The 26,681-nt window shown below is 52.6% G+C and overlaps 1 protein-coding gene across 1 annotated transcript; it reads left to right on the top strand.

The window, feature by feature from the left end:
- Positions 1 to 13,486: 13,486 nt before the first annotated feature.
- LOC149864266 (cilia- and flagella-associated protein 45-like) lies at positions 13,487 to 17,234 on the top strand. The gene is made up of 7 exons (XM_090048394.1): positions 13,487 to 13,585; positions 13,771 to 13,953; positions 14,565 to 14,699; positions 15,302 to 15,412; positions 15,875 to 16,014; positions 16,322 to 16,546; positions 17,085 to 17,234. Exons 1-7 carry the CDS (start codon positions 13,487 to 13,489, stop codon positions 17,158 to 17,160), a joined length of 969 nt encoding a protein of 322 aa, XP_089904520.1. The 3' UTR covers positions 17,161 to 17,234.
- The last annotated feature ends 9,447 nt before the right edge of the window (positions 17,235 to 26,681 follow it).

The following is a 26,681-nucleotide window of genomic DNA, read 5'->3' as shown; positions in this document are numbered from 1 at the left end:
GCCATGTCCATTGTCATCATTCACTTGACACACTTGTCACACAGGTAGTTGCAAGCTAAATAAGGGTTGAGCTAGAGTAACTCAAGAAGGCAAGGAACCGACATATACTTTTCAATTGATCTAGTCACTACAAAATACAAAAAACTAAATATACATTGCAAGCAAACCCTGTAAGAGGTGCACTGAATACAGGAAAGGTGTCATGTATGTGACAAATGCATAGGCATGCATGCTATGCCTTGCTAAACACATCTTCATATTGCTCAAAACAGGCGTCCAATGTCTGAGGTGTAATAAATGTCTCAATCATTCAGTGTCTGGCAGGGGGTTGTAAATGGATCATCACTGGTACAGGCTTTGGCAGATTTGCCCCATTCTTAAACAAATACCCAAAGACAGGTTCGGTAACCAACACCAGTAGGTATCCTGTTTAGCCAATCAAAGTCTGCCTGATTTACAACTTCCAGACTGCTGAAATACTGCCAGAAAAACAAGTTTCTGTGTGAGGCTTTGCTTTTGTTCTTGAGAGCTAGAATTCCGGTAAAAAAGTGTGGGGTCACTCCCCACGCCCAATATAGCTCAAGCACTTTAGACCTGAATGGAAGGGTAGCAAGCTACCTGTTGGGGGCAATCCCTAAAACCCCACAATGGGAAAAGGATAAGACTAACTACAAAAAGTTACTAAGGAAGCTGCACTGGCCCTGCAGAGCCCACCACCCTCCTTGGCCTGCCTACCCCTCGCCCCCTACACATCTCGCTCACTCTCGAGGCTCCCATCACTCCTTGACTCTTCTTCTCCCCTGCAGCTCTCTGCTTCGCCTCAGAGGGGAGGGCATCTGATGGCAGGCAAAGGGGGACACGCACAATCAAAAAGTGTTGCTGGGAACATGGGGCTTTTCCTCCTTCCTGAATGTCTCTGCTAATGGGGAAAGGCCCCTGGGGAAGAACAGCCTTCCAGCTCTGCAGCTCGGCAAGCAACACAGAAGCTTGTCTTTGCACAAGGGGCTGGGATCCTTGTTCCAGAGGAATGAATCGGATTTTGGCCTTTGAGCAAAATGCAGCCAGAGCTTCACCCGTGCACTTTAGAAGCTCTTGGCAGTTTCAGTCCTAAGAGCTGGCACAAAACCACTCATGTGCAGAATACATGGTGTGTCTGCTAATGCTGCTGTCAGATGAGTTGAATGTGACCTGGTAGGTGATGGCCGCCCCACTGGCCCAGCTGGCCCAGGGGATGCTGATGCCATGGATGAGTGTTAAGGACCCATCCCTGGCTTCCAGAGAGTCCAGCAGCCCCTGTGCTGGCTCCTCTCTGGGAACGCGCCAGAAAACGTGCACGAGGTGGGCAACACCCTGCATCGGACAGGCCAGATGTGCAGGCTCTGGGACTCCATTCTCCTCTGCAACAGGGCCCAGGAGCAGCAGGGAGCTACTGTTGGTAAAGCTATCTGGGCAGAAAGGAAGCCAAGAGTTCAGGGGCAGACAGCTGAGCTGCAGCCCTGCCACAGCGGTGCATCTGTCAAGAGAGATAAACATGTATTGGGGAATAAGGAAACACGCTGTGCCCCGCGGAAGCAGCCCAATGCACAGCCAGCCTAGCCAGGATAGAGCGGGGCAGCCTTCTCAAGGCAGCACTAGCAGCTTCCGGAGTTCACAATATTCTCACCCACCGTCACAGCTCAGAGGGAGAAACATTCCCAGCCTGGCTGCACAGACCAGTCCCACAGACTCCAGCACTTCCCTGCAGCACTTGCCAGGTTTCCCATGAAAAAACCGCTGTATAGCCGATTCTCTCTCTGCCTTCAGTAGCTAAGGCTGAAGCCAGTTTACTTGGCTAAAAATACAGCTTCACTTAAGCATTTGACTCTTCTACTCTTCCAGTTTCTTGGGGGTTTCTAATGCAACAGGAGCAGTGAGACACTCAGATACTCTAATTAAAGAAGCAGTGGTTCATTAGCTCCAGCAGTCACTGTGGTTCGGATCCCAAAACTCAAAGAGTTGCTGCGTGCATCTGCACAATAACAAATGCCACAAGCATTCCTTTGGATGTCCCTGATGTCCAGTGTTGTGCTGCAACTCTGATGCTTGCAAGCAAATCGGCTCTCATTTTGATCCTTACACCTTTTAATATGTGTGGGGGCCTCACCCACCTTTCTCAGATACCAGTGCAGTTTTGCTGCCCCATCCAAATCTTTGCTGAAGGAACAGCGGATCTGTGCTGTTCCACCGACTTCCACAAACAGGAGCTGCCGAGGTTGGTGCAGATGTAACTGCGCTCCCAACGCTGTGGAAACACAACAGGGCAATCATCAGCTTCCAGCGGCTCTCGGGTTGATACAGGTGTCCCTTCCATCTCGCGACCAAAAGGCATTTGCTGTTAATACTTACAATGACAACAGGCAAATACAACCCAACTACTGAACATCCCACCCAAGGACTAGGAACAATTCCAAGAACTCTCCAGAATAACTGATCTAACATCCTGCTCAGCTCCTGTACTCCATGCTCAGGATCCGACAGAGCCGTAGCTAGGGAAGACAGTATCAGGCACTCAGGCAGCAACACTTCTGTAGGGAGAAGGAATGCTGCCCAGCTGCCCCGGGGGCTCGGGTCCTGTTTGCTGCTGCAGCCCCAGGGCTAGCATCAAGGCCAAGGGCTGTGGTGAGGAGCTCCTTCCCGGGGGACATCCTACCTGATACAGGCAGCATTATCAAGTCAGTCATCTGAGGCACCTAGAGATGACACCACCTGCCTCCTGCAGCATCACTGCTTTATAGGGGGCAGGGCTGGACTGTCCTAGGGAACAGCTGCAACTAGGTAAGCAACCAGGTCATCTCCTGTGTCTCCAGAGCAGAAGACCATTTGTATCAGTAACTTAGGCACTTGGCATATTAAGGGCTTGTCCGACAGAGCCCCAAATAAGCTGGTCTGTGAATTCAAAGGGCAGTTGCTTTTACCGCTTGTGGTCTGGGAGGACAATGCTATTCTGCACTAGGACCTCCATACAGTTCAGCCTCAGTTCTTCCCGTGCTATCACCAAGCTGGGCTGGCTTCTCCCTCTATGGCGCTTGGGTAGTTCCCTCCCCACGAATGCCCTTTTTCTCTCTTTCCTGACCTCAGCATGGAGCTTTAGTTGCTCGGCTGAGTTGTGGGAGCAAAACTACGGCAACCTATTTCCACTGAAGCTTATGCTTGTGTAAGACTGTGATTGTGAGAGCAAATTAACTGGTTCTGGAAGGGTTTATACCCGATGGAGACTATAGAGGATGGAGATGGGCTTTTCTCTGTGGCCGCAGAGGACAGGACTAGAAGCAGTGGCCAGCAGGCAACAGGGCGGTTGGCGATCAGGAGGAACTTTCTGACTCTGAGGGTGGTCAAGCAGTGAGCAGGCACCTAGAGACCCTGTGGAGCCTCCTTCCTTGGAAGCGCTCAAGAGGAGCTTAGACGGACCCTTGGTCTGGATGGTTCAGTCAGGGATGATCCTGCCTTGAGCAGGGGCTGGACTAGCTGTGACCCTGTGAGGTCCCTTTCAGCCCTCCTTTCCTATGATCCTCTCTTCTTTGCTTGCCCTTTGCCCCTTTTGGCATCGTGAATTGCTAAGACAGCATTCAATAAGGGCTAACAATGATCGATTTGGCCTCTGCAAAGACCTGCCTTCTAGGGCTGTGTGAAGCATCAGACTGCAATTTGGGTTCAGAAAAGATTCGGACTATTCAGACGCCAAATCAGCGTGTCCAAATGAAATCGCTGGCTGTTTTAGGCTTTCCAAATCGATCTGGAGCTTCCAAATCAATTCAGAAAAGATTGGGAAAAAAGATTCAGTGATTTGGACATTTGGAGGGCTGTCTGTATGGGGAAACAGAAGCTTAGAAGAGGGAGGGGGCAGAGAGTGGGGAGAGGGAGCAGGTGGGGGAAGACTGACATGTCTACGTGGCCAGTGAGCAAGATCTCTCTCTGATTGCCTTTCCAATTACAGTGTCTGGGGGGAGGGACATAGAAACAGCATAAAAGCCTCTGTGTACAGGCTTGCTGTGCCTTTTGTAAGCTGGTGCTGTCTAAGGTACAACATGAGAAAGGTACTTACTGTGCACTGCCTGGATTGCTTTATAGTCAGGAGTTGCTACTTACCTGGTCCTATGTGTTGTTAGAAAGGATTGGGTAGGATTTAGGTGAGCTGAGCTTAGCTTAGTTTATCTTAATACTATCCAATTAATTTCTTTCAATTTATATTTGCTCTCTTTTTTCCCAAACTTTGAAAACAGAAAGCTCTGTGTTTTCCCTGCCAGCAGCCCCTGTGCAGGGAGGCACAAAGAAGGAAAATCAAATATTCACAGGAGAAGAAGAGAGCCAGGTTACATATAGTAGTTATTAGTTATTAATGTTATTATATTTAGTTTACATAGAGACTGAAGACAACACAGAAGTCAAATGCAGATTGAGACTAACACAGAACTCAGGGTCTTAGAAGGAGATACATCATTTTAGGTACACATTACAACACGGAAGAAGAACAAGAAGTACAGTAGTAGTCACACATTGATTGAATAGCACAGAAGAAGACACCATATATAGTAATCAAAGAAGAGTCCAGTGCATGCACGCAACACAGAGGGAATAACACAGAGGGAATAAAACACAACAGAGTTGCACTTCACATTCAAAATACTAAATAAATACATCACATCGAAGAAGAAGACAGACAGACAGCACACATTTTTACATAGTTCGTAATACTTATTATTACTGAATCAAACAATCAAAGAAGAGTTCAGTGCACGGACGCAACACCAGGGGAATAACACACACAACACAAAAGGAGTCACACACACACACACACACACACACACACACACACAGAGACGTTTTGCAGCCCAGGAAAAATTAATCTGAAGCGAGTTGGAAAGGCAGGTGCCAGGTCTGGCAGGGGAGGGAGTAAGGGTAGGGGGAGAGCTACAGCTGCAAGTCTCCCCCCACCCCCCAAAACATAGATGCGTTCTCTTCCCAAGCAGCCATGACATTTCGGAGGCCAGTGGAAGCAAGGAGGTGGGAGCAGTGTCTGCACCTGACATCCCTGCACCTGCACCACCTCCCCTCAGTCCAGAAATAGGCAGCAGCAGTGGAATCACTTTCTGGAGCTGGAACCAGGGGTGCTGAGCGCACAGGCTCGAGCAATTCTGGGGACCAAGGGGGAATCATAGTTTGTGCTCTACACCCCTCAAATTTCCCCTAGACCCACGTCTCCTCTGGAAAGCAGCACCTCGGAGGAGGTTGAGGCTGTGGATGCAAGTGGCTCAGCTGAGGCAGCTCCTCCTTGCTGTTGTGCCTCAGCCTGTGAGGAGTGGGATAAGGCAGGATCTTCGCCCTCAACCCAGTAGCAGGCGAGTAGCATAGTGTGGGAGAATTTTGAACTGGCAGATGATCCCATCTGCCAGCACTGTCGAAGGCACATCAACCGGGCAAGGACGTCAAGCACTTTTTCACCATGGCAATGCTGCTGCATCTGAGGAGGCAGCACCCCATTGCCCTTCTTGTTGCTCAGCCTGGCACCAGTGCGAGAGTGCTGAAAGGGAAGTCCCCCACTCGCTCCAAAGCCCCCTTCCCCTCAAAGCAGAGGCAGGCCAGTCTGGACCAGTGGGGGAGAGCTGCAGACAAAGCGGGGCAAGTTGCAAAGGCAAACGAGATCACCCAGACCATTGGGGAAATGCTTGCTCTGGATAGCCAGCCCTTTTCCCTAGTTGAGCGGCCAGGGTTCAGGTGGCTCATAGCACTTCTGGCCCCACCTTACAAAGTGTGTGCACGCACCACCTTTAGCAGGACAGTGGTGCCCCCCCTGGATGAGGCATGCAGGGAGTACTTGAGGGAGGAGCTGTGCAAGGCAGGGCTGCAGGTAGCCTTGCACATCACCTCTGACATCTGGAGCAGCTGGGGCGCCGATCACACCTACCTCTTCCTCACAGGGCACTGGTGCGATCAGTCAGGCCGTTGGTGGGATCTACTGCAACCCGAGGTGTTGAATGGGTCCCACACATCAAGGGAGATCATGGGCACCCTGAACTGCATGGTTCAGGGGTGGCTCAGGGGTGGCTCACTGGGCAGGCCAAGCTCACCTGCGGGTTCACGGTCACTGACAACGGGGCCAATATGGTGAAGGCTGTCTGTGATGCCAACTGTGTTGGCGTCCGCTGTGTAGCACACAGGCTGCATCTTATAATGAGGGATGCCTTGGAGGGGGACAGGACTGCCGGTGATGGCACCACGACCACTACTGCTACAAGGCAAGTGATTTTGAAATGCAGGAAGGTGGCAGGCTTCTTCCATCACAGCATCAAGGGGGGCAAGATGCTGTGGAAGAAACAGGCAGAGCTGAGCATCCCACAACACAAAATCATGCAGGATGTGGAGACTCAGTGGTACTCTACATAGCTGATGCTCCAAAGGCTGCTGGAGCAACAGAAAGCCATCCATGAGATGGCTTTGCTTGGGGAGATGGTGATGCCCTCCTCAGCCAGGTGATCCCCAGACTGAGGGAATTTGAGAACCAAATGGAGAAGTTCCAGGGAATCGATGTTCCTACCTGGGGCAGGCCGCTGTCACCAGACATGCAGGCACCGGTGAGGCGGCTGAAGGAAGGCATCAGGAGATGGATGGATTCCTTGTGGTCCTTGTGGTCCAGTACGGTTGACATGATGGCGGGCATTTGTGAGCCGAGGGTGAAGGGGAGCAGTGCGCTAACAGCACCAAAACCCTCGATCAGTGGATGCAGGTGCTGGTCAACAAAATCAGGGAGGCTGAAGTGCAGAGGTGCGGGGATGTGGAAGAGAGGGATCCACTTTCCTGTGCCAGCACTCCCAGCACCTGTCCTGTCCACCGACCAGTGTGCCAATCGAGAGGGTGTTCAGCATCGCTAGGGATGTTGTGACACCCTACCACACCTGCTCGGATCCTGCTTTGGTGGAGCAGCTGGTGTTCCTAAAGGTGAGCCTGCTGCTGCTGAGATTCCCCAAGCTCTGTCTGCAGACAGACTGAGTGCCACCCTCCTCACTCCATCTGCACCCATTTCCTTTTTTGAATTTTTTAAAAGCTAAGTAATGCCCCGCTCTCAGCTGGAGGGGCACTAACTGCATCACCAGCCAGCAGGAGAAGAACATGTACCTGCTGAGCTCATTTCCCTGCCGTGACAAACTTGGAGGTATGGGATTGGGGCTATGGGGAAGGAGGCCCCAGGTCCTGGGCATAACCACTAAAACTGCACCCTGCCAGGGTAGGGAGGCCTGGTGGGACTGCTGGCAGCGCAGCAGCCCTGTAAATGCCAGGACCAATGATCCCCTGGTGAAAGGCGGGTGGGAGGCACCCTAACCTCCAGCTAGCACACGCACGCACACAGTCTTGGCTGGGGAACGCCCAGACCTGTCACGTCTTTGACAGGCCTGACGTTTGCTGGCTACAGTGCAGTTGTAAAGCTCCTGGTAAGCTCGGCTTAGCTGCTTGGCATGCCGGCTTTTGTGCTGAGAAACCCTTTGTCAGGCTGAGGAAGTTCCTGCAGTTGGTCCTGGATGGAAGGAATAGGAAAGAAGCCAGAAGCTTCTGTACCTAGGAGGCTGATGAAGTGAAGTTCATAGGTCCGGCTGTGAAAAGTGGTTTGCATTGTAATTTGTTCCCGCTCAGGATCAGGCCTGAGAGACTGGAGGCAGAGTGTTTTTTTGGTGAGGAATGTGCCCCCACAGGTAGTTGGGTACTGCCGTCTTTGATAGATTCCGGAGTGCAGTTTGTGGCAGGTTTTGTGTTTTGAGCTGTAGGAAGCTGGCTTCAGTTCTGCTGATGAGGTTAGGTGCTTGTTTGGATGTAGAAACCCTTTTCAGAGCCATCACACACCATGAGTAACATCATATATCCAACACAACACAACATCTTTACTTCTTTCCGTCAATTCCTTTATAAAAAGAAAGGCTCTGTGGCAGTTCCGTCTGGGTAGCTTCGATGCTGCTGCTGATGCTAGTGCTGTGGAGCCAGCTAATCTATTTTACCTGTTGTCATGTAAAGTGGTGGAACGGACCTCAGGCTGTAGGGCAGGAAGAACCCTCGCTGGGGCACACTGCCACGTTGTGCAGAGGCCCCAGCGCCAGCAAGGGCACACCTGAACACAAGTGTACACACACACACACACACACACACACACACACACATAGAGTTGCACAGTGAGAGCACACCTTAACAAACATGCTAGAGAAGAAGCAGCTCCTACTTGAGAGGAAAGAAGGGCTGAGTTTGGCTACCTGAGATGCTGCTGGTGCTACTGCTAGTGCTCAGTCAGTCACTAAGTTATTTTACCTGTTGTCATGTAAAGTGGTGGACTGGACCTGAGGCTGTAGGGAAGGAGGAGGCCTCACTGGGGGACACTACCAGGTAGGGTGCACCTCAACCCACACAATCCCCCACCCATGTCACAAGTTTTGCCTGTTAGCAGCCAGAGGTGCAGGGCCCCAGAAGCCAGACTCCTCCTGCGCCTATCTCTTTGACATCTGGCAGGCTTCATGGCCTGGCAGAGCCTAGAAGCCAGGCCTGCAGTAGAGTTCACTCCCCTGTGCCCCAAGACAAACACAGTTGCACAAGCACCCATGTCACGAGTTTTGCCTGTCAGCAGCTTGAGGTGTAGTTTATCCCAACTCCCTGCACCTATTACCTTGAAACTTGGCAGGCTTTGTGGCCTCAGCAGGGGCTACCACCCCTGCCGTGTTCACCCCACTATGCCTTAACACACACAGGGTCATATGTGTCATGGCTTTTGCCTGTCAGCAGCTTGAGATGCAGCTTCCCCTAAACCTCTCCACCTAGCTCCTTGAAGGTTGGCAGGCTTTGTGGCCTCAGCAGGGGCTACCATCCCTGCAGTTTTCACCCCCCAATGTCATAACACATACACGTGACGTGAGTTTTACTTTCCAGAATTTGGGGTCTACTTTCCCCTAAACCCCTGCATCTATCTCCTTGAAACTTGGCTGGCCTCATAATCTTAACAGAAGCTACCTCCCTTCAAGTTTCCTCCAAATCAGACCAAAAACGATGAAGTTATAGATATTTCATTGATTCCCCATTATACCCTATGCTCGAATCTCTGAATGGAAGCGGAAAACCAATTCAGAGCTCTGAATCAAATCACTGGCATCCAAATCTGACGTCAAGCTGAAGCTGACATCTGTGGAACTAGAGTGGTTTCTACCAGCTACCGCCTGGCTGATGGAGTTGAATTGACTTGTATCAGCAAAGATCTACTCTACAGTTGAAGTGCAAGTGGGGAACATAAATTACCTTTCCCATTATTGCAGTTAACTAAGGAAATATGAGCAAAACCACGGCAGCTCCTGATTCCTTTGCTGGAAGTCTTTGACATAAGAGAGACTTTTGACTGATAGTTTGAATGAAAAAACTCAATGGGAGTGAAAGAGGCACCAGAGATGAGCAGCTGCAAGGTGACTAAAAGGAGTCTCCCCAGCCAGAGACAGCGCAGGCCTTCGCACCTGGGTCTGAAATGCTTCTGTGTCATGGTTAGAGCCTTAGCAAATTTCTCCCATCCGCCTCAATACCCGCAAGCAGGGAAGTTTTAGCAATGGCAAAGTCCCTGTTCTACAGTGGAGCAGGAAAAAGAGGCTTACTTGGAAATGTACTGGTAATAATTGGAATTTGCTCAAAACCCCCCCCAAAACAACAAAAATCTTCTCCTGCCTCCACACCAGAATGTTGTAGAAATGGTTTTGGTTATTGAAGGAACATGCAAGTTTTGTGAATTAATGCTTAAAACTAGATTTGGAATAAATTTAAGTTGTGAAACCAGGAAACACTGGGATTTGTCTTACGAAAAGCTGAAGGGGAAAAGAAGGTGGGGGGAGATGAATTATTACATTGAGATGAAGAAACAGAAAAAGTTAACCACAAAGCAAACAAGGACCCCTCAGAGACTGAAAGGAAGAGAAGAAAAGAGCACAAGACTCCACAACAGAGTCATCAGCATTCCCGGAACTTACAGCTGCACCTCCAGAAGTGTAATACATCTCATCCAGTGCACCAAATGCAATGATGGCAAATAGGTAGGAGAGACCAAACAACAACTGCGCACCAGAACGGACGCACACTGGAAATCTATCAAAGACAGGAATGCGCAACCACCCGTGCGGGCACATTTCTCTCAAGAAAACCACTCTCTCTCCAATCTCTCAGTTCTGATCCTCAAAGGAAAATTACAAAACACTTCCCAGAGACGAGCCTATGAAGTCCACTTCATCACCCTGCCGCATACTCAAAATCATGGACTAAGTATAGACCTTGGATTTTTGACACATTATAACCTCCCTGACATCCAACTCCCCAGGTACTTCTCCACTATTTGCCCTCCTTCTGTCCCCGCAACCCAGCCCGTCTCGGGTTGGTGAACCCAAAAGCTTGCTTAACATTTTTTTCCAACTACTTAAGTTGATCTAAAAAAGATATCAGATTCACCCAAAGAACCTTGTCTGCCCAAGGCCCTGGGGACATGGATGTGCATTGACAGAGTCCTGCTGGTGGAAGATAAGTATCTGTCTCTAGGTGTCTTTTAGGGGGCTGAATGTCTCTTTAAAGTTCAAGCTCTTATTTGTGAAGATTCATCACTAAATAGTGTTAAAGACCCCTTTCACAATCATCCCCACCTAGATCAGGGGGTCTCAGCACTGCCCCTCCAGAAGCTGCCCCCAAGTGTGTCACCTCTCTGCTCTTTCCACTCTCAACAGGAGGAAATGCAGGTGGCTGCACACTGCGATGTGCAAGAGCCTGGTACTGCACTGCTCATGGCACGGGATTTTGTTACTCCTGGCAGCGGGCAGAGATGAAACTGTTTGACCTGGAGGTCTAACAGAGGACATTAAACTCTCAGACGTGCACGAGTTGCCAACAGCACGTTTCCACACCACTCGGGTATTTTAAGAGGCACCTTCTGCCCAGCTAACTTGCGTCAAGCTGGATGAATAAAAGGAGATACCTCCTTCATGTATCAAGAAAGAGCTCATGCACATGCACATGCACATGCACATGCACATGCTGCTTCTGAGGCTGTTTCATGCATCTGAACTGCCTGACAACTGTCGTGTACCAAGTGCATGAGCCAGGCAGGAGCCCGGTTCACCAGGTGTAGCCCAGCATAGCTGTTTTGATGAGCCCGGGAATGAACTTCCAAACAGGTTCAGTGTGAGAGTCACAGGGTGCGATTTGGTGATGGGGAGGAGAGAAGCCCTGTGAGGACATAGCCCATGCAGTGGGTTCCAGCACACGGCTGCAATGCACTGCCTGTTCGCACCCCAGGCCAGGCCACGTGGTGTCTGGCCAGCAGACCGCAAGTCAGGATCTGGGATGCACAAGGATGCTAGTTAGGCAAAGAGGAGTATTTGGTTAGTCCACTTCCATACCACAGCAGCTGGAAATACAAGTTCCCGGCTGGGATAGAGCATCTGTGTCTGTGGGCACAATCTACCAGTAAGCAAAGGGGATCACGTTGGACTGCAGTCTGACAATGGGCAGCGTTCCTGCTGACACACTGCAGGGCAGCACATTTGCTCTGTGGTTGGGATGAATGTCCCATAGTCGGCATTTTATTCCTTGAGGGAAACCAGCAGGAGCTGCAATGGCTTTTACACCACAGCCCTTCAAGGGGAAACATGATGCCTTCCCCTCTCCTTGGCAGAGTCTCTCAAGACACCTTTTCAACCCTGAAGAAAGGCAGGACTTGTTTGAGGTCACTGGGAGGAGTCTGCTCTGGGCTATCTGCTCAACAGGTATTTCTGTCTGATGCACTACGGGTTGTCTCATGCTGTCATGCCACCATGTACACTTTGGTTCTCTGTTACAAAATCCCCTTTTGCCCTTTCCCGTGGCATGATACAAAGTTGCTTGAACCACAATCTCCGCCTGCCACTTTGCCTCAGTTTCCCCTCCAACTCGTTTCTTTTTACACCGGTAATTCATAGATTTCATAGACATTAGGCCTGGAAGGGACCTCGGAAGATCATCGAGTCCAGCCCCCCCGCCCAAAGGGCAGGAAGAATTCTCAACCAAAGGACCGAAGTACCCAGCGGTGCCCTTCAGGGATGCTGCCGAGGGGAACCCATGCACCTTGTCAGGCATGCAGGCACGATTTGCACAAGAAATCCAGTCATTATGGGGATGCGGTCAGGAAGACTAACCGCACTTTGTCACGCATCCATAGATTCATCACGAACAGGTGCAAGGAAGTGGTCCTCCCCCTTTTTGCGACATTGGTCAGGCCACAGTTGGAGTACTGCGTCCACTTCTGGGCGCCACACTTTAGGAGAGATGCGGACAACATGGAGAGGGTCCAGAGGAGGGCCACCCGCATGATTAGGGGACAGCAGGGCAGGTCCTACACGGAGAAGCTCAGGGACCTGAACCTGTTCAGCCTCCACAAAAGAAGGCTGAGAGGGGATCTGGTGGCCGCCTATAAACTTGCCAAGGGAGACCAGCAGGCAATGCTGATTCCCCCGAGCCCTACCAGGGGTAACAAGGAACGATGGCCATAAGTTGACTGAGAATAGGTTCAGGCTAGACATCGGGAGGCGCTCCTTCACTGTCAGGGCGGCTAGGAGCTGGAACCAACTTCTAAGGCAAGTGGTGCTGGCTCCTACCCTGGGGGTCTTCAATAGGTTAGACAGCCACCTAGGTGGGGTCATTTGACCCCAGCATCTTTTCCTGCCCATGACAGGGGGTCGGACTAGATGATCTGCTTCCGACCCTACCAGCTATGAAACTATGAAACTGTAAGAGCAGGGTGATCTTAGTGCGTGTTGCTACGCCACTAAGCACGAGGCAACCCTCAGCTCAGGATTGTGCTCAGAAACCTCAGAGCTGGATGCAGCAGTGGGCAGGAGGCCGTGAAGCCGACAACAGACTGGAGGATAGGGCTGCCGTGGCCTCTGTTGCTGCGGGGGCTGCTGAGTGCCTTTTCAGGACCTCCTTGGCCGTAATGGCTTGGGACAAAATCAGATGCTGCTTGGACACTGCAGGCCCCAGGAGAGGCCGAGTGTGGGGGCAGGACCGGGCCCAGGGCCCCTCTCCAACTGCCACGTACAGCACCGGACACAGCTTTGTCATGTCATGCCCGTGTCATTCCATCGCTACGGAGACCGGGGGGCGGGGTATAAATACCAGCGCTGGCTTCCACCTGGTCAGTCTCGGCTCAACCTAGAGACTCAGCGGTGTAGATCATAGCGTTGGCAGTTATTCAGTTAGTAGTGAGGAGATAGGATAGGATAGCTTTTAGCGTAGTATAGATATTAATTGGATAGAAGTAGTTTAGATAGTCCATAGATATAGATACCTTCAAAATAACATAGATAGGATTACAAAGAGAGAATAGGAAATAGCGTAGGAAATAGTTTAAAAAGGGAAGACCCAGAGCGACCTCTCAGGGCACCTGGGCCTCGGGCCCTTTGCGGGGTCTCGCGGATTAAGGATGACTTCGCGAGGATCCAGTAGCCCGGCTAAGCTGCCCGTGTTGTCCTCAGCGCCCAGACTCCAGCAGGCAAAAGGCCGCTCAGACTCCACGCTCGTGGTTGGTGATGGGCTGTGAAAAGCCAGAGTCCTCCCGCGGAGCCTGGGCAGGGGACAGCTTCTCCCAGGACCAGGGCGGCTGCTGCCCATTGCCAGGCCAAGGGCTGGGGGTGGCAGCCTGGCACCTGGGCGCTGGGGAAGGGGTGTCAGGGAGGCTTCTGCTGAGCAGCTCTTCTCCTCCTCCAGCTCCCCCAGCTGCACGAAGCAGGAGGACGTCAGGGGCAGCTGCTCCTACAACCTCCTCCCGGCCAGTCAAAGGCCAACTGGAGAGGAGCTCGGCTGTCGGCCCCAGTCCAGGACCTGCCGCTGCGCTGTCCCCACGTCAGGGACAAAGTGGGAACTGGCCCAGGGCCAAAGGACAGCAGGCAGGTGAGTGGCTAGCAGAGCCATGCCCTGTGCCTGCTTCTGGCCCCTAGCTACTCCTCCGCATGCTCGGTCCCAGCAGCACACTCAGGGCTGGTCCCCAGCGCTTGTTCTGTGCTCCAAGCTGAGTGCACAGGGGCTGCTCCAGGGCTGTGCTGAGATTTGGGCACTGAAGCCTTCCGCCTGCCTCAGGGCGAACGGGGCTTTTTGCACCTGTCAGCAAGTCGGGTGCCTGTAGGCTGGTCCGGCAGGGTCCTGCCTGCAGAGCTGAGGCATTCACTGAGTGCAAGGTCAGCTGGAGAAAGCAAGGCCAGTACTGGCACGTTTGCTGGAATTGAACACAGTCAGCTGCACGGTGGCGAAATGACCATGTGGGCAGCAGAGCCCTATACATGTGTGGCATGTGAGCCCTGTGCAAGGCTGTTTTCCCAAGCATGACCCATGCAAATGATACCTGTCAGAGGAGCAGGATTCAGGCGCCTGGCTTGGAGCAGAGCTGCCTCCTGCAGCCGCCCCGGGCAGGCCCACCCCAAAGTAGCTAGCAGCCTGCTTCTCTCATGCTGGCCAGTGTGGCCCAGCACAAGGAGGCCTCAGAGAAACTGCTTCTGCACCGCCAGGACATCCAGAGCAACCAGGAGAGGGAGGCGCTGGAGAAAATGAAGAAGGAGAGGCTGCTATTAAACAAGGTGCAGGTCCTGGTGGCGCAGGAGATACGGGACCGCCTGCAGCAGCTTCACCAGGAGCAGCTGAGGGTATGGATGGCACTGGCAAGGGTGGCGGGGGTTCATCCTGACCATGCCCATCAGTACGGGTGTGGGCTCACCCCACATGACACAGGGAGCTGCACTGTCCCAGTTGCCCGAGTGCAGGATCAGAGCCCCAGCACATCCTGGACAATCAGAACCAGAAAATGGCATGGGTGCAGGGGCAGAGGCCTGCAGAGCATGAGTGGTGGCCGGAATGACTGGCTCTGGTCTCAGCATTGCCTGGCCTAAAGGGGAGCACTAAAGAGCCCCGTGCGCTGATGGCACTGCACATGTGTGGAAGCTGAACACAAAGTTGCACGCAGGAGCACTGCACGTGTGTGTGTCACCATGTGCGAATGCTCTGTGTGCACAACACTGTGTGAGTACTGCACATGCATGTTAATACTGCATGTGGCTGTGTGGGGCTGCTAGGCACATGTGTGCACCTGGCACTGCCTGTGTGAGAATGCTGCACAGACATTCAGGGCCTCAGCGCACCCACGCACACACACACACACACACACGTATGATATTATGACTGCTGTGCCCGTGTGTGCCGATGTGCAGAGGGGTCAGTGGCTCATGGAGCTGGGGCTGTGCTGTGGCAGGTGCAGGAAGCAGAGTTCAAGGCGCAGAAAAAGGTCCTCCACGAGAAGGAACTGGAGATGACCGGCCTGACAACCCTGCAGCAGAGGGCCAGGGACCTCCCAGCTAAGAAGGTAACGCAGGCGGCTGCCTCTGCCCTCGCTCCCTCCCAGCCTCTCTGGCAGGCTGAGAACCAGCACAGCAGGAGGGCCTCACCCACACGCACCCGGGGGAGGAGTGGGGGATGCTTCCCCCTGTGACTGCAGCAGGGCAGACTGAGCCCACCCCGGCTGCAGCCCCTGGCTGAGCAGCATGCGGGTGGGCGTGCGGCAGCCTGGGCTCGGGAGAAAAGACAGCTCTGCGAGGCAGCAGACAAAGCTGTGCACCTTGCCTGGCTCCTTCCAGCATTGCCGTGGCAGCCAGCATCTCACGTGGATCAGATGGGGAAGAGGGCCCTGTTGGCTCTATAGAGCCCGCAGAGGAGCCAGGCAAAGGCAGCCCGAAGGTCGAGGCCGGCTCCCCAGGCCAGCAGGGGCAGCGTCTCTGCCTGGCTCCTTGCTGCCTGGGCATTGCAGTCAGGGCTTCTCTCCCGGCAGGACGTGCTCCGGGCCAAGCAGCACCAGGAGCCCAGGGAAAGGGAGAAGCAGCAGAGCGTCCTGGAGCAGATGGCCTGCAAGGACCACCAGCAGGTCAAACAGATCAAGCGGCAGTGCAGCTACTTCGAGCAGGTCGTCAGGTAGGCCAAAGAGCGGCCCAGCCCTGCAGCAACAGTGGGGTCACAGGTGCAGGAGCGTGTGCCTGCGGGGGCACTGGGCTGGGCTGTGTCAGGCCTGCCCTGTGCAGCTCTCGCCGAGCCTGGCGGGCACGAGCTGCGGTGGAGACAACCCAGCTCAGGCCGATGCAGGGCCCCTGTCTGCGGGAGGGGGACACAGCAGCCCCTGGCAGGAAGGTCATGGCCCTGCCAGTCTGCGGGGGGGAGGACAGGTACTGCCCATGCACGGGGCTGGGCTGGCCCCTGTCACGGGCGCTGGTGTCTCCCTCAGGAAGCAGCAGGAGCAGGCACTGAAGATGCGAAGGCAGCGGGAGGAAAGGGTAACCAAGCCCATCCAGTATGGCAAAGCAGTGCGGCGCCTGATGCTGGAGCGCCAGGATCAGCTGGTGCACAAATGGGCCATCTGCCTTGAGGCTGGGAAGTACCAGCAACAAGAGTTGCAGAAACCCACAGACTGCAATGCCCAGCTGAAGAGAACCAGGATGGAGGAGCGCCGGTGAGGGTGGGCCCACGCAGGGGTGGACCGTGGGTGGTGGTCTCAGGGTGATGCCCACCAGCATCCAGCACAACTCATGCCGTCTCTTTCTTCCCTCCCCCTTCACCACAGCCTGGGGCAGGCTGGGCCCCTGAGACTTGCCGGGTGGTGCAGGAGGCGGGCTGGGCCCCTGAGACTTGCCCGCTGAGGGCAGGGCAGCTGGAGCAGGGCGGGCGATGGCAGTGGCTGGAGGCAGGTCACTCTGCTGTGTGCTGCCCGGAGCCCGCCTTCCTGCCGCCTGCTTTGGGCTTCCCTTCTGCCCTACGTCCTCCCATATTCCCGGGGGGCTGGGTCTCCCCATGGGAGCGGAGCCTTCACAGAGTCCCTCCAGCTGCATCAGCCCTGCTCCCTGCAGGCTGAGGTGCCAGAAGGGTTGCTGGGCCCCTCAGCACTGGCTCCAGGACTGGCACAACTGGAGGCCCCATGGCAGGTGGCCCCATAGCAAGTCCTGCTCCGTGGTGGTGGTGTGGGATATAACACCTATTTTTCCTGTTTCCAGAGCCACTGTCCTGCCTGAAAAATACTGCAGAGCTGCGGAGCGCAAGGGCTGGTTGAAACCTGACCCCAAGGACTGAGAGTCTCTATGTACTGCCCAGCCTAACTAAGTGAAGTCATCTGAGGCCTCTCCCTGGCCTACCCTTATTTCCAAGTTTTATTTCATAGTTTTAGAAAGAGTGTAAATAAAACTGTTCATGCAGTTGGCTGTGTCCATTGCCATCATTCACTTGACACACTTGTCACACAAGTAGATGCAAGCTAAATAAGGGTTGAGCTAGAGTAACTCAAGAAGGCAAGGAACCAACATATACTTTTCAATTGATCTAGTCACTACAAAATACAAAAAACTAAATATACATTGCAAGCAAACCCTGTAAGAGGTGCACTGAATACAGGAAAGGTGTCATGTATATGACAAATGCATAGGCATTCATGCTATGCCTTGCTAAACACATCCTCATATTGCTCAAAACAGGTGTCCAACGTCTGAGGTGTTACAAATGTCTCAATCATTCAGTGTCTGGCAGGGGGTTGTAAATGGATCATCACTGGTACAGGCTTTGGCAGATTTGCCCCATTCTTAAACAAATACCCAAAGACAGGTTCGGTAACCAACACCAGTAGGTATCCTGTTTAGCCAATCAAAGTCTGCTTGATTTACAACTTCCAGACTGCTGAAATACTGCCAGAAAAACAAGTTTCTGTGTGAGGCTTCGCTTTTGTTCTTGAGAGCTAGAATCCCGGTAAAAAAGTGTGGGGTCACTCCCCACCCCCAATATAGCCCAAGCACTTTAGACCTGAATGGAGGGGTAGCAAGCTACCTGTTGGGGGCAATCCCTAAAACCCCACAATGGGAAAAGGCTAAGGGTAACTACAAAAAGTTACTAAGGAAGCTGACAAAAACTGCTTTACCATGGCAGCAGCAATTAACTCAGTTATGAGCAATATATTTCAACAATTTATCCAGCAACAAAACTTAAACAAAGGACTCTGGGAGACTGATATATTCAGAGGCCCTATGGAACGGGAAAATCTATGTTCCCAGTAGGAAGCTCTGACCACTACAGATAAGTCCAGAATTGGAAAGGAAAAAAAAGAAAGAAAAAGATAAGAAATGAGCAGTTATTCAAGAGATGATTCAAGTCTGTTACGCCCTGCAGCAAGATGTTATTCAATTACAAAACAAAAGGGAAAACCAAAACTGAGGAACTGTGGCTGCTAAAAAGCAGGCGCAAGACAAAACTGCAGAGTAAGAACTGGAAATTGTGGCTGCCAAAAAGGAAACAGAAAACCGGAAAGCTAATGCTCAGATACTTGCAGCACCAAACCTCAGCCTCTTTAATGCTGTGATACAGCAAAGAGAAAAATGAAGGGAAGCAGAGGGGAAAGTTGAAAACCTACGGTGCTTGTACACATTATCAGGTTTTTCTAGCTAAAAATATTCTCTGGTTTTATTTCACTCTCTCAGTGTACTACAATGATTCCCCTTACTATTTTGCACCTAACACATATATAACATGTTTACTACTAATAACTGGTTAATGTACTATTACAAGTAAAAGATGTTAGAGGGTATCTCATAGCTATTTTACCCTCCTGATCTCCTAGGACTAAATTACAACAGGGGCTAGTTTAGGAACGTCTTTTGCGATTGGTTTGGTTGTTGGGGGGTTTTTTGAGTTTGGCTTGGTTAAATTCCTCCTTCCCGCCCGATTTTCAACCGTTTACCCTGCAATTCATTTTTGGGTGGTCAGGGAGGCTCAGGCAATGGGTGGAATAGAGCTGTGAGAGAGAACAGAGGGCAGACCATACTACATGCAATCAAGAAATTGCCACCCTTGAAGAGAAATTAAAAGCCTCTAAAGGGACAATCTCAGTACTTCACCCTGAGGCAATTCAAACCTTTACTGCAGAAACTCTGAAACCTCCCCAGTATAGCCCAAAGCCTCCAGCCTCTGCACGTCCAATTACTGCAGATCACAAAACCCCAATGTCATCAAAAGTCCAAGCCATGTCTATCAGACCCCCCACCCTGGAATAGGCAGGACTGTACCTATGGCCTCTGCCATCACCCATATGACACCGATTTTAAAGGAAAACAGTGAGGGCACTGGCACACACTCACGTGTAGAATATTCCCCCCTTTCTCCTCTACAGGCAGCTGCTCCGGTGAACCTGATGCCTTATCAAACAGCAAAGCTGAATTTGCCCTCACCCCACTAGGAGGAGTTGGGATCCTGGGGATGAATGCATTAACAAACCTTCATGCCGCAATAGATCTTTCAAATTTGGCTCTCTATGTTCAGCTAGGGGTGTGGCGGGCAGTAGGGGGCACTCCTGTGCCTAGACACCCACCTCACTGTGTTCCTCCAAAAACCTGGCTTCAGATGCTTCCCCAGGGGCACCTAACTTCTGGTCATCCCCCTTTCTGGAGCACCCCTGCAAGCCTGAGGTTCGCTGCCACCACCCAGACTCAGGCCTTTGTCTGGGCCCTGTGCCACCCCGGATATACAGACCCTGTAGACCTTGGCATCACGGACTGCTTCTTTAGCCTGAAGCATAGGAAATAGCCTCCCTTAGTCAGGTGAGCCAAGGGAATGCAAAGGCATGCCCATTCCCTCTCAAATGTACAAAAAGGCTTGCTCTGATTGATAGTTTTAATGATTGGAGGGAGGGCCTAGGGAAGGAACTTTTCTGAACTCATTCCTTGGACAAACCCTAAACCAGTATTTTCAAACCATGGCTGTCAGTTTTAAAATATCCAGCACCCTCAGGTGAAAGTTTAGGGTTACACAGAACAGAGGATGAGCGAGCTCTCCCGCCGCCTCAGGAATCTGCAACCCTGTTACCAGGGAGAACAGCTCGAGTCTGTAACCAGAGTTGGGGGGTTTTAGGCTATAGCCCTATACCAGAGACACAGGCAGGCAGACAGGCTTATTCCTCCACGCTGAGATAGTGTAAAAAACCATAATCCAGAAAGTATATTCATTCATGCAGCACATATGCGTTCAGCCCTTCAGGCACCCAAATCTTTAAAGTTACCTGAGTGGCCCCCTGATGTCAGAGACATGGAAAACTGTGGCAAGGGTCTGGACTCAATCAAAATTAGATTGCGGCTAGGTTGATGCCCAAGAGAAAGGAACAGGATTAGGTCCACCCCCTCAGAGACAGTATTGCTTTCCAGCAGCTGCAGGGCACTTGTCCACGGCATTGGCTTTTTTTGGCTAAATATGGTCCTGGGTTTTTTTCCACTCTCGTAATGTACCATGACTAATGACCAAACATGTATGTAATTTAGCATGTGACGGCTAATATGCTATTGCCAGTAAAAAATGCTAGGGAGCACATCATGACAATTTTACCCTCCTGCCCTGGCTTTAGTAATTTATGTCAGGGGGTGTTTTAAGATAGCATTTGACTTTGTTGGGAGGAATGTCATCGGCTTTCTTGAGAGACACCCCTATTTTGACGGTTTTAAGTTCAATAAGCAGTGGGCTTCCCAACTGCTGCAAAGCCTTCCTCCCCCTCACAAGGCTTGGTATCAGGGGTCAGCCAGCGGGCATCCACCCAAAGGGGCTGCCCCAAGCCTGGTCCCGCACTTCCCCCCCAGGAGGAGGCACTACATGGTGGTTTTCCAAAACAAATTCTTACACTCGCTCTGAAACTCCTCCCTGCATTCCTTCCCTCCCTCCTGTTTTCTAGCTACACTGCATGTTGCTCCCACCAGTCACAAGAGGCAGAAGAAAAGAACACATTCACAAAGGCTAAGAGGCATGAACAAAGTGTGCCCCTGGAGGCTTGGGGGGCACGGCAACCACCCACAGGCGCTGGCAGCATGGCGGCAGTGTTGGCAGGGAGGGGTGGCAAGCGCCCGCAGATACTGCTGCTGGCAGCCAGCAGCAATAAGCAACTACCCATAGATGCTCCCGGCAGTGTTGGCAGCTTCTGTGGTGAGGGGGTTAGGGGGTGATGAGTGGCGACTGCACACAGGCATCGCCGGCAGAGTCGGTGACACTTCTTGCAACTGTCCATAGGAACTGCCGGTAGCATCAGTGGCACTTCTTTCAGGGGTTGCACTGCCGAGCTCAGGGGTGCACCCTAGTGCTGTGCAATATGGCACCGTTCGGTTTTGACTTGAGTTTCGAGGTTTCAATGGAATACTGTTTTGTTCTGAGTTTCAATTCGAATCGAAACAGCTCTCAGTTTTGCTTCATTGAAAGAGTGAAGCTGCTTTGACGCTGTTTCAAAGTTTTGCCCATTAGCTATAATGCGGAAGCTCAAAACATCCTCTCTCATCTGGGAGGCAGATTGGGGCTGCAGGCCCCGATCTGCCTGCCAGGTGGAGGAAAGCTGGTGCTGCCACCTGGGACTGGGGAAGGGAACTGAGCCCGATTGCTCAGTTTTCCACCCCGGCACTAGATCAGGCTGGGGATGGGAAGTCAGCCCAGCTGGGCTGAAGTCCCCTGCACTAGATCAGGCTGGGGACAGAAACAGAGCGACTGGGATCAGTTCATTTCCCCAGCCCGATCGCAGCACTTGGGAGGGGAACTTGGCCTGGCTGGGCTAACTTCCCATCCCCAGCCTGGTTTGGCGCAGGTTGTCTGAAACAACCAATCAGAGGGCAAGCTTTAAGACAGGAGCGGGTGGCCGTGCCACCATGACGGTGGTGGTGAAGCATGGGGCAAGGCCAGCTCTGCTAATAGCTGCAGCTTGAGGCGACGGCAGTGACGGATTGTAACAGGGGTCTCATTTCCGGAGCCTCTCTGGGCGTGTGGCTCCGACCTCCTGCAATGGGCCCACCGCCCGCCTATTCTCACCTGCCACATCTTGACCTTGTTCATAATTATGGAATGATGTAACCTAGCGGGAAGCTGCCCATTTTTATACGCCCCGATGACAGGGGGCACTATCTGTGGCTCCTTTCCTCCCCTGCACCGCAGCCCAAGCCTCGCAGTTGTTGCTGACGTAATCTTCCTCCGGAACATGGTATTGGGTCCCGGGCCTTCGCTTGCCTTTTGGGCTCCTCAGCGCCCTCTCACTCTCGGGGCCCCTTACTGCCCCCCACACTGTTGGTTCCTTCCTACCCCCACTGTCAGGCTCTTCACCACCCCCTTGTCGGGGCTCTTCACTGCCCCCTAGCTCCGGGGCTCTTTACCGCCCCCTCAGTTCTGGGATGCGCCAACGCGCCCCCTCAACGAACATCAAAGAAAGAACCGTGCCTTCTCCGGCACCACTCACTGTGCCCGCTGGGTGACAGGAACCCCCACACTGTTGGGGCACTCCCATGAGGCCTCCTCACACCCCTACAGCCTCACCCAGTCCTCCGGTATAACAATAACCAAATCATAAGCCAAACGGCTGATAACTAAATCATGAGACAAATGGCTGTTGCAAAACAACAAGGAGCCTCCTGGCTCATAACAGAAACTGCATGCCATGCTGGCTCTCAGTTCCTACCTCCCATAGGATTCTCTCTTCCCCGCATCATTGCGGTCGGTCAGAGCGCTCAGGCTGCGGCCCTCGACCCGGCCTGCTCAGCTCTCTCGCAGAGCTCCTGCTCCTGCGGCTGCCAGAAGGGGACTGCCCTCCTGGCCTTCCGCCTGGGCTTAAGAAGCACCAAGCCCCGCCCCTTCCTGGCTCTAGGCTTCCCTGGTTACTAAGGCAACTCGCACCTGCACAGTCTTGAGGACGGGCAGCTATGTTTCCCCTTTCCCACCACCAGAGGTCACTTCTGAGCCAATTCCACCCTCAGTCACAGAGCACCTGAGAGCCCTGCGACACGAATAGCGGATGAAGGCCCTGGCTCTGGCCCAAAGCACCGGGGGGAGGAGTGGGACAGTGGGCATGGCCCTGGTATGGCCCAAAGCGGCAGAGGCAAGGGGAGAGGAGGGAAGGGGGGAACCGGACCCAGCCTGATGTGGCCGGGGGGGAGAGAATGCCCCGAGGAAAAAGGGTGGACTGGTGGTGGCAGTGGCGGAGCGGGGGAAGTGGCTGCAGCCCCAGCCTGGCGCAGCCCAAAGCGGCAGGTGGGAGGCAGGAAACAGCCCTTTGGGAGGGGACCAGCCACGGCCACGGCCCGAGCCCTGGCCACAGCCCAAAGTGGTGGAGGGGAGCAGACCTGGACCCAGACTCGGACCTGGCTCGAAGCTGCAGTGGGGACCTGGATATCTGCCCCGGCACTGGCCCCGGCAAGGCGTGGCGGGAGGGCAGACGAAGGCTTCTGTCCCCGCCCATCATTCTGGGCAGGCAATTAGCTAGTACATTCATAATACCAAAAAAAAATGTAAAGAATCAATACTTGGATTTCTAAAAATATAACTCACTCATGGTTTGCTAAAACTGGAATGGAAACATGAATACCGGAATGTTTATGTAAAACAGACAGAATAATCTGCCTCCTGTCATCTGTATCCTCACATCAAAAAGCAGACAAAGACCTTTTCAAAAGCTTAGAGCCAGCATGGGGGTGGGCTGGGGCTGTTATCAAGGTTGAGTAAGATCCCCGTGCCCAGGACAGCTGCCCCCAAAACAGTGTCGGGGGAGCACCAATCGGCCTACTCCATTCCCACCCCCCCCCAGCCATCCCAAAACAACCACATGGCACCCCAAAACAAGCCAGACCCCTCGCCCATCTCCCCCAAACACCACACCCCCTACCCGACATCACGCATGGAGTATGGCCTCTCTTCACATGCCGTACAGAGACCTCCCAGAGCCCATCAGGAACCAAGTATGGAAGAAAACTTCATCTCAGAGAGACTTTATTCAATGACAAAGTAATAGGAAATGCAAGATGAAACATAAAAATCATCAATTCACACAAGTACAGAACACAATCCCTCTCATGAGCAGCCATAATGTGTTTCAGGCAATTTCTAATGATAGCTCCTCTGCCGCTGTTTACCTGTACTTCTAACCCTCCGCCCCACTTTGCCCTCCTGCTATCTGTGTAAGTCTTGCCACCTCTCTGCCTTCCTTTACGTATTCTTTCCAAGACTTACTGCAAGCCTCGCCCCTTGTCTCACGGATATTATACAGCGTGCATGCTGCCACTGTGAAAGGTGTGATGTCCTCAGCATCAACCACTAGCCTGTAGTTGAGTGATTTCCAATGGGCTTTCAAGCACCCAAATGCACACTCTGCGCTCGTGTGTCACTTGCTTAGCTGATTGTTGAGCAGTAACTTTTGTGGGTCACTCACTTGCCCACCATGAAGCTATGTGGCCAGGCTTTTCAAGGAGCGGGGTAAGATTGGAGGATTTCCATCCCCAGTCTCCTCCCTACCTCTCCTGCTAGTTTTTTCCCCTCTAGCATTGTCTTTTTACCTTCCTATCACTGTCTCAGTCAGGGCTGATCCTGCCTTGAGTAGAGGCTGGCCTAGCTGTGACCCTGGGAGGTCCCTTCCAGCCCTCCTTTCCTATGATCCTCTGTTCTTAGCTGACGCTTTGCCCTTTGGGCATAGTGGATTGCCAGAGACAGCGTGGGCCTTCGCACATGGGTCTGAAATGCTTCTGTGTCATGGTTCGAGCCTTAGCAAATTTCTCCCATCCGCATCAATACCCAGAAGCATGGAAGTTTTAGCAATGGCAAAGTCCCTGTTCTACAGTGGAGCAGGAAATAGAGGCTTACTTGGAAATGTGGAGCCCAGTTCACCTAGCATAGCCCAGTGTAGCTGTTTCAATGAGCCCTGGAATGAAATACAGCAGGAGACCTGGCTCCACCCTCAGCATCTGTGTCTGTTGGCACAATCTACCAGTAAGCAAAGGGGATCACGTTGGACTGCAACCTGACAATGGGCAGCATTCCTGCTGACACACTGCAGGGCAGCACATTTGCTCTGTGGTTGGCATGAAGCCTGCATGAAGCTGGGATGAATGTCCCACAGTTGCCATTTTATTCCTTGAGGGAAACCAGCAGGAGCTGCAATGGCTTTTACACCACAGCCCTTCAAGGGGAAACATGATGCCTTCCCCTCTCCTTGGAAGAGTCTCTCAAGACACCTTTTCAACCCTGAAGAAAAGCAGGACTTGTTTGAGGTCACTGGGAGGAGTCTGCTCTGGGCTATCTGCTCAACAGGTATTTCTGTCTGATGCACTGCAGGTTGTCTCGTGCTGTCATGCCACCACGTACACTTTGGTTCTCTGTTACAAAATCCCCTTTTGCCCTTTCCCGTGGCATGATGCAAAGTTGCTTGAACCACAATCTCCACCTGCCACTTTGCCTCAGTTTCCCCTCCAACTCGTTTCGTTTTACACCAGTAATTCTCAACCAACCGACCAAAGTACCCAGGGGTGCCCTTCAGAGATGCTGCAGAGGCGAACCTATGCACCTTGTTGGGTGTGCAAGCATGAGTTGCACAATAAATCCAGAGATTTCATGTAGCAAACTTAGTATTAAAAGCCTATTGACCGGTGGGATCTGACTCTTTACAACACAAGAGCTACTCTGGCACGGGCGACTGGTATGGCATGGGCGACTGGTGCCTCCTCAGTCTAGGGGGACACCACATCACCAAAGTGGCAGGGGGTTCCCGAAGCTGCCGATTGCTGACTTGGGGGGAACCGGTTTTATGGCTGGCGCTTCCAGGGAGTGCATGGCTGATCTCAGAGTATGCGCATGCACCAGCATGCACACCTTATTCATCAACAACGTACCCTGGTAATTTTCTGCAGTCAAAATATCAAGTGAAAGAAAAGCGCTGGCATTTTCGAAAGGGAACCTGGGTCCAGGAAGGTTGAAAACCACTGATTTAGGTCTGTCAGCTCGGTAAAGAGCAGGGTGATCTTAGTACCTGTTGGTACACTGCTAAGCACAAAGCAACCCGCAGTTCAGGGGGGAGCTCAGAAACCTCAGTGCTGGATGCAGCAGTGGGCAGGAGGCCGTGAAGCCGACAACAGACTGGAGGACAGGGCTGCCGTGGCCCCTGTGGCTGCGGGGGCTGCTGAGTGCATTTTCAGGACCCCCGTGGCCGTAACGGCTTGGGACAAAATCAGACGCTGCTTGGACACTGCAGGCCCCAGGAGGGGCCGAGTGGGGGGGCAGGACCGGGCCCAGGGCCCCTCTCCAACTGCCACGTACAGCACCGGACACAGCTTTGTGATTTCAAGCCCATGGCATTCCATCGCTATGGAGACCGGGGGGCGGGGTATCAATACCAGCGCCGGCTTCCACCTGGTCAGTCTCGGCTCAACCAAGAGACTCAGCGGTGTAGATCGTAGTGTTGGCAGTTACTGAGTTAGTAGTGAGGAGATAGGATAGGATAGCTTTTAGCGTAGTATAGACATTAGTTAAAAAGAAGTAGTTTAGGTAGTCCATAGACATAGATAACTTCAAAATAACATAGATAGGATTATATAGCTAGGGTAGGAAATAGTGTAGCAAATAGTGTAGATAGGGAAGGCCCAAAGAGACCTCTTGGGGCACCTGGGCCCAAGGCCCTTTGTGGAGCCTTGAGGCTTAAGGATGACTTTGCGAGGATCTAGTAGCCCGGCTAAGCTGCCCGTGTTGTCCTCAGCGCCCACACCGCAGCAAGCAAAAGGCCCCTTAGACTCCATGCTTGTGGTAGGTGATGGGGTGTGAACAGCCAGAGTCCTCCTGCG

This window comes from Crocodylus siamensis, chromosome 5 (genome assembly GCF_052110815.1).
Source record: "Crocodylus siamensis isolate JL-2025a chromosome 5, ASM5211081v1, whole genome shotgun sequence".
In the NCBI taxonomy this organism is placed as follows: Eukaryota; Metazoa; Chordata; order Crocodylia; family Crocodylidae; genus Crocodylus; species Crocodylus siamensis.
This window is presented reverse-complemented; position numbering and strand designations above follow the sequence as displayed.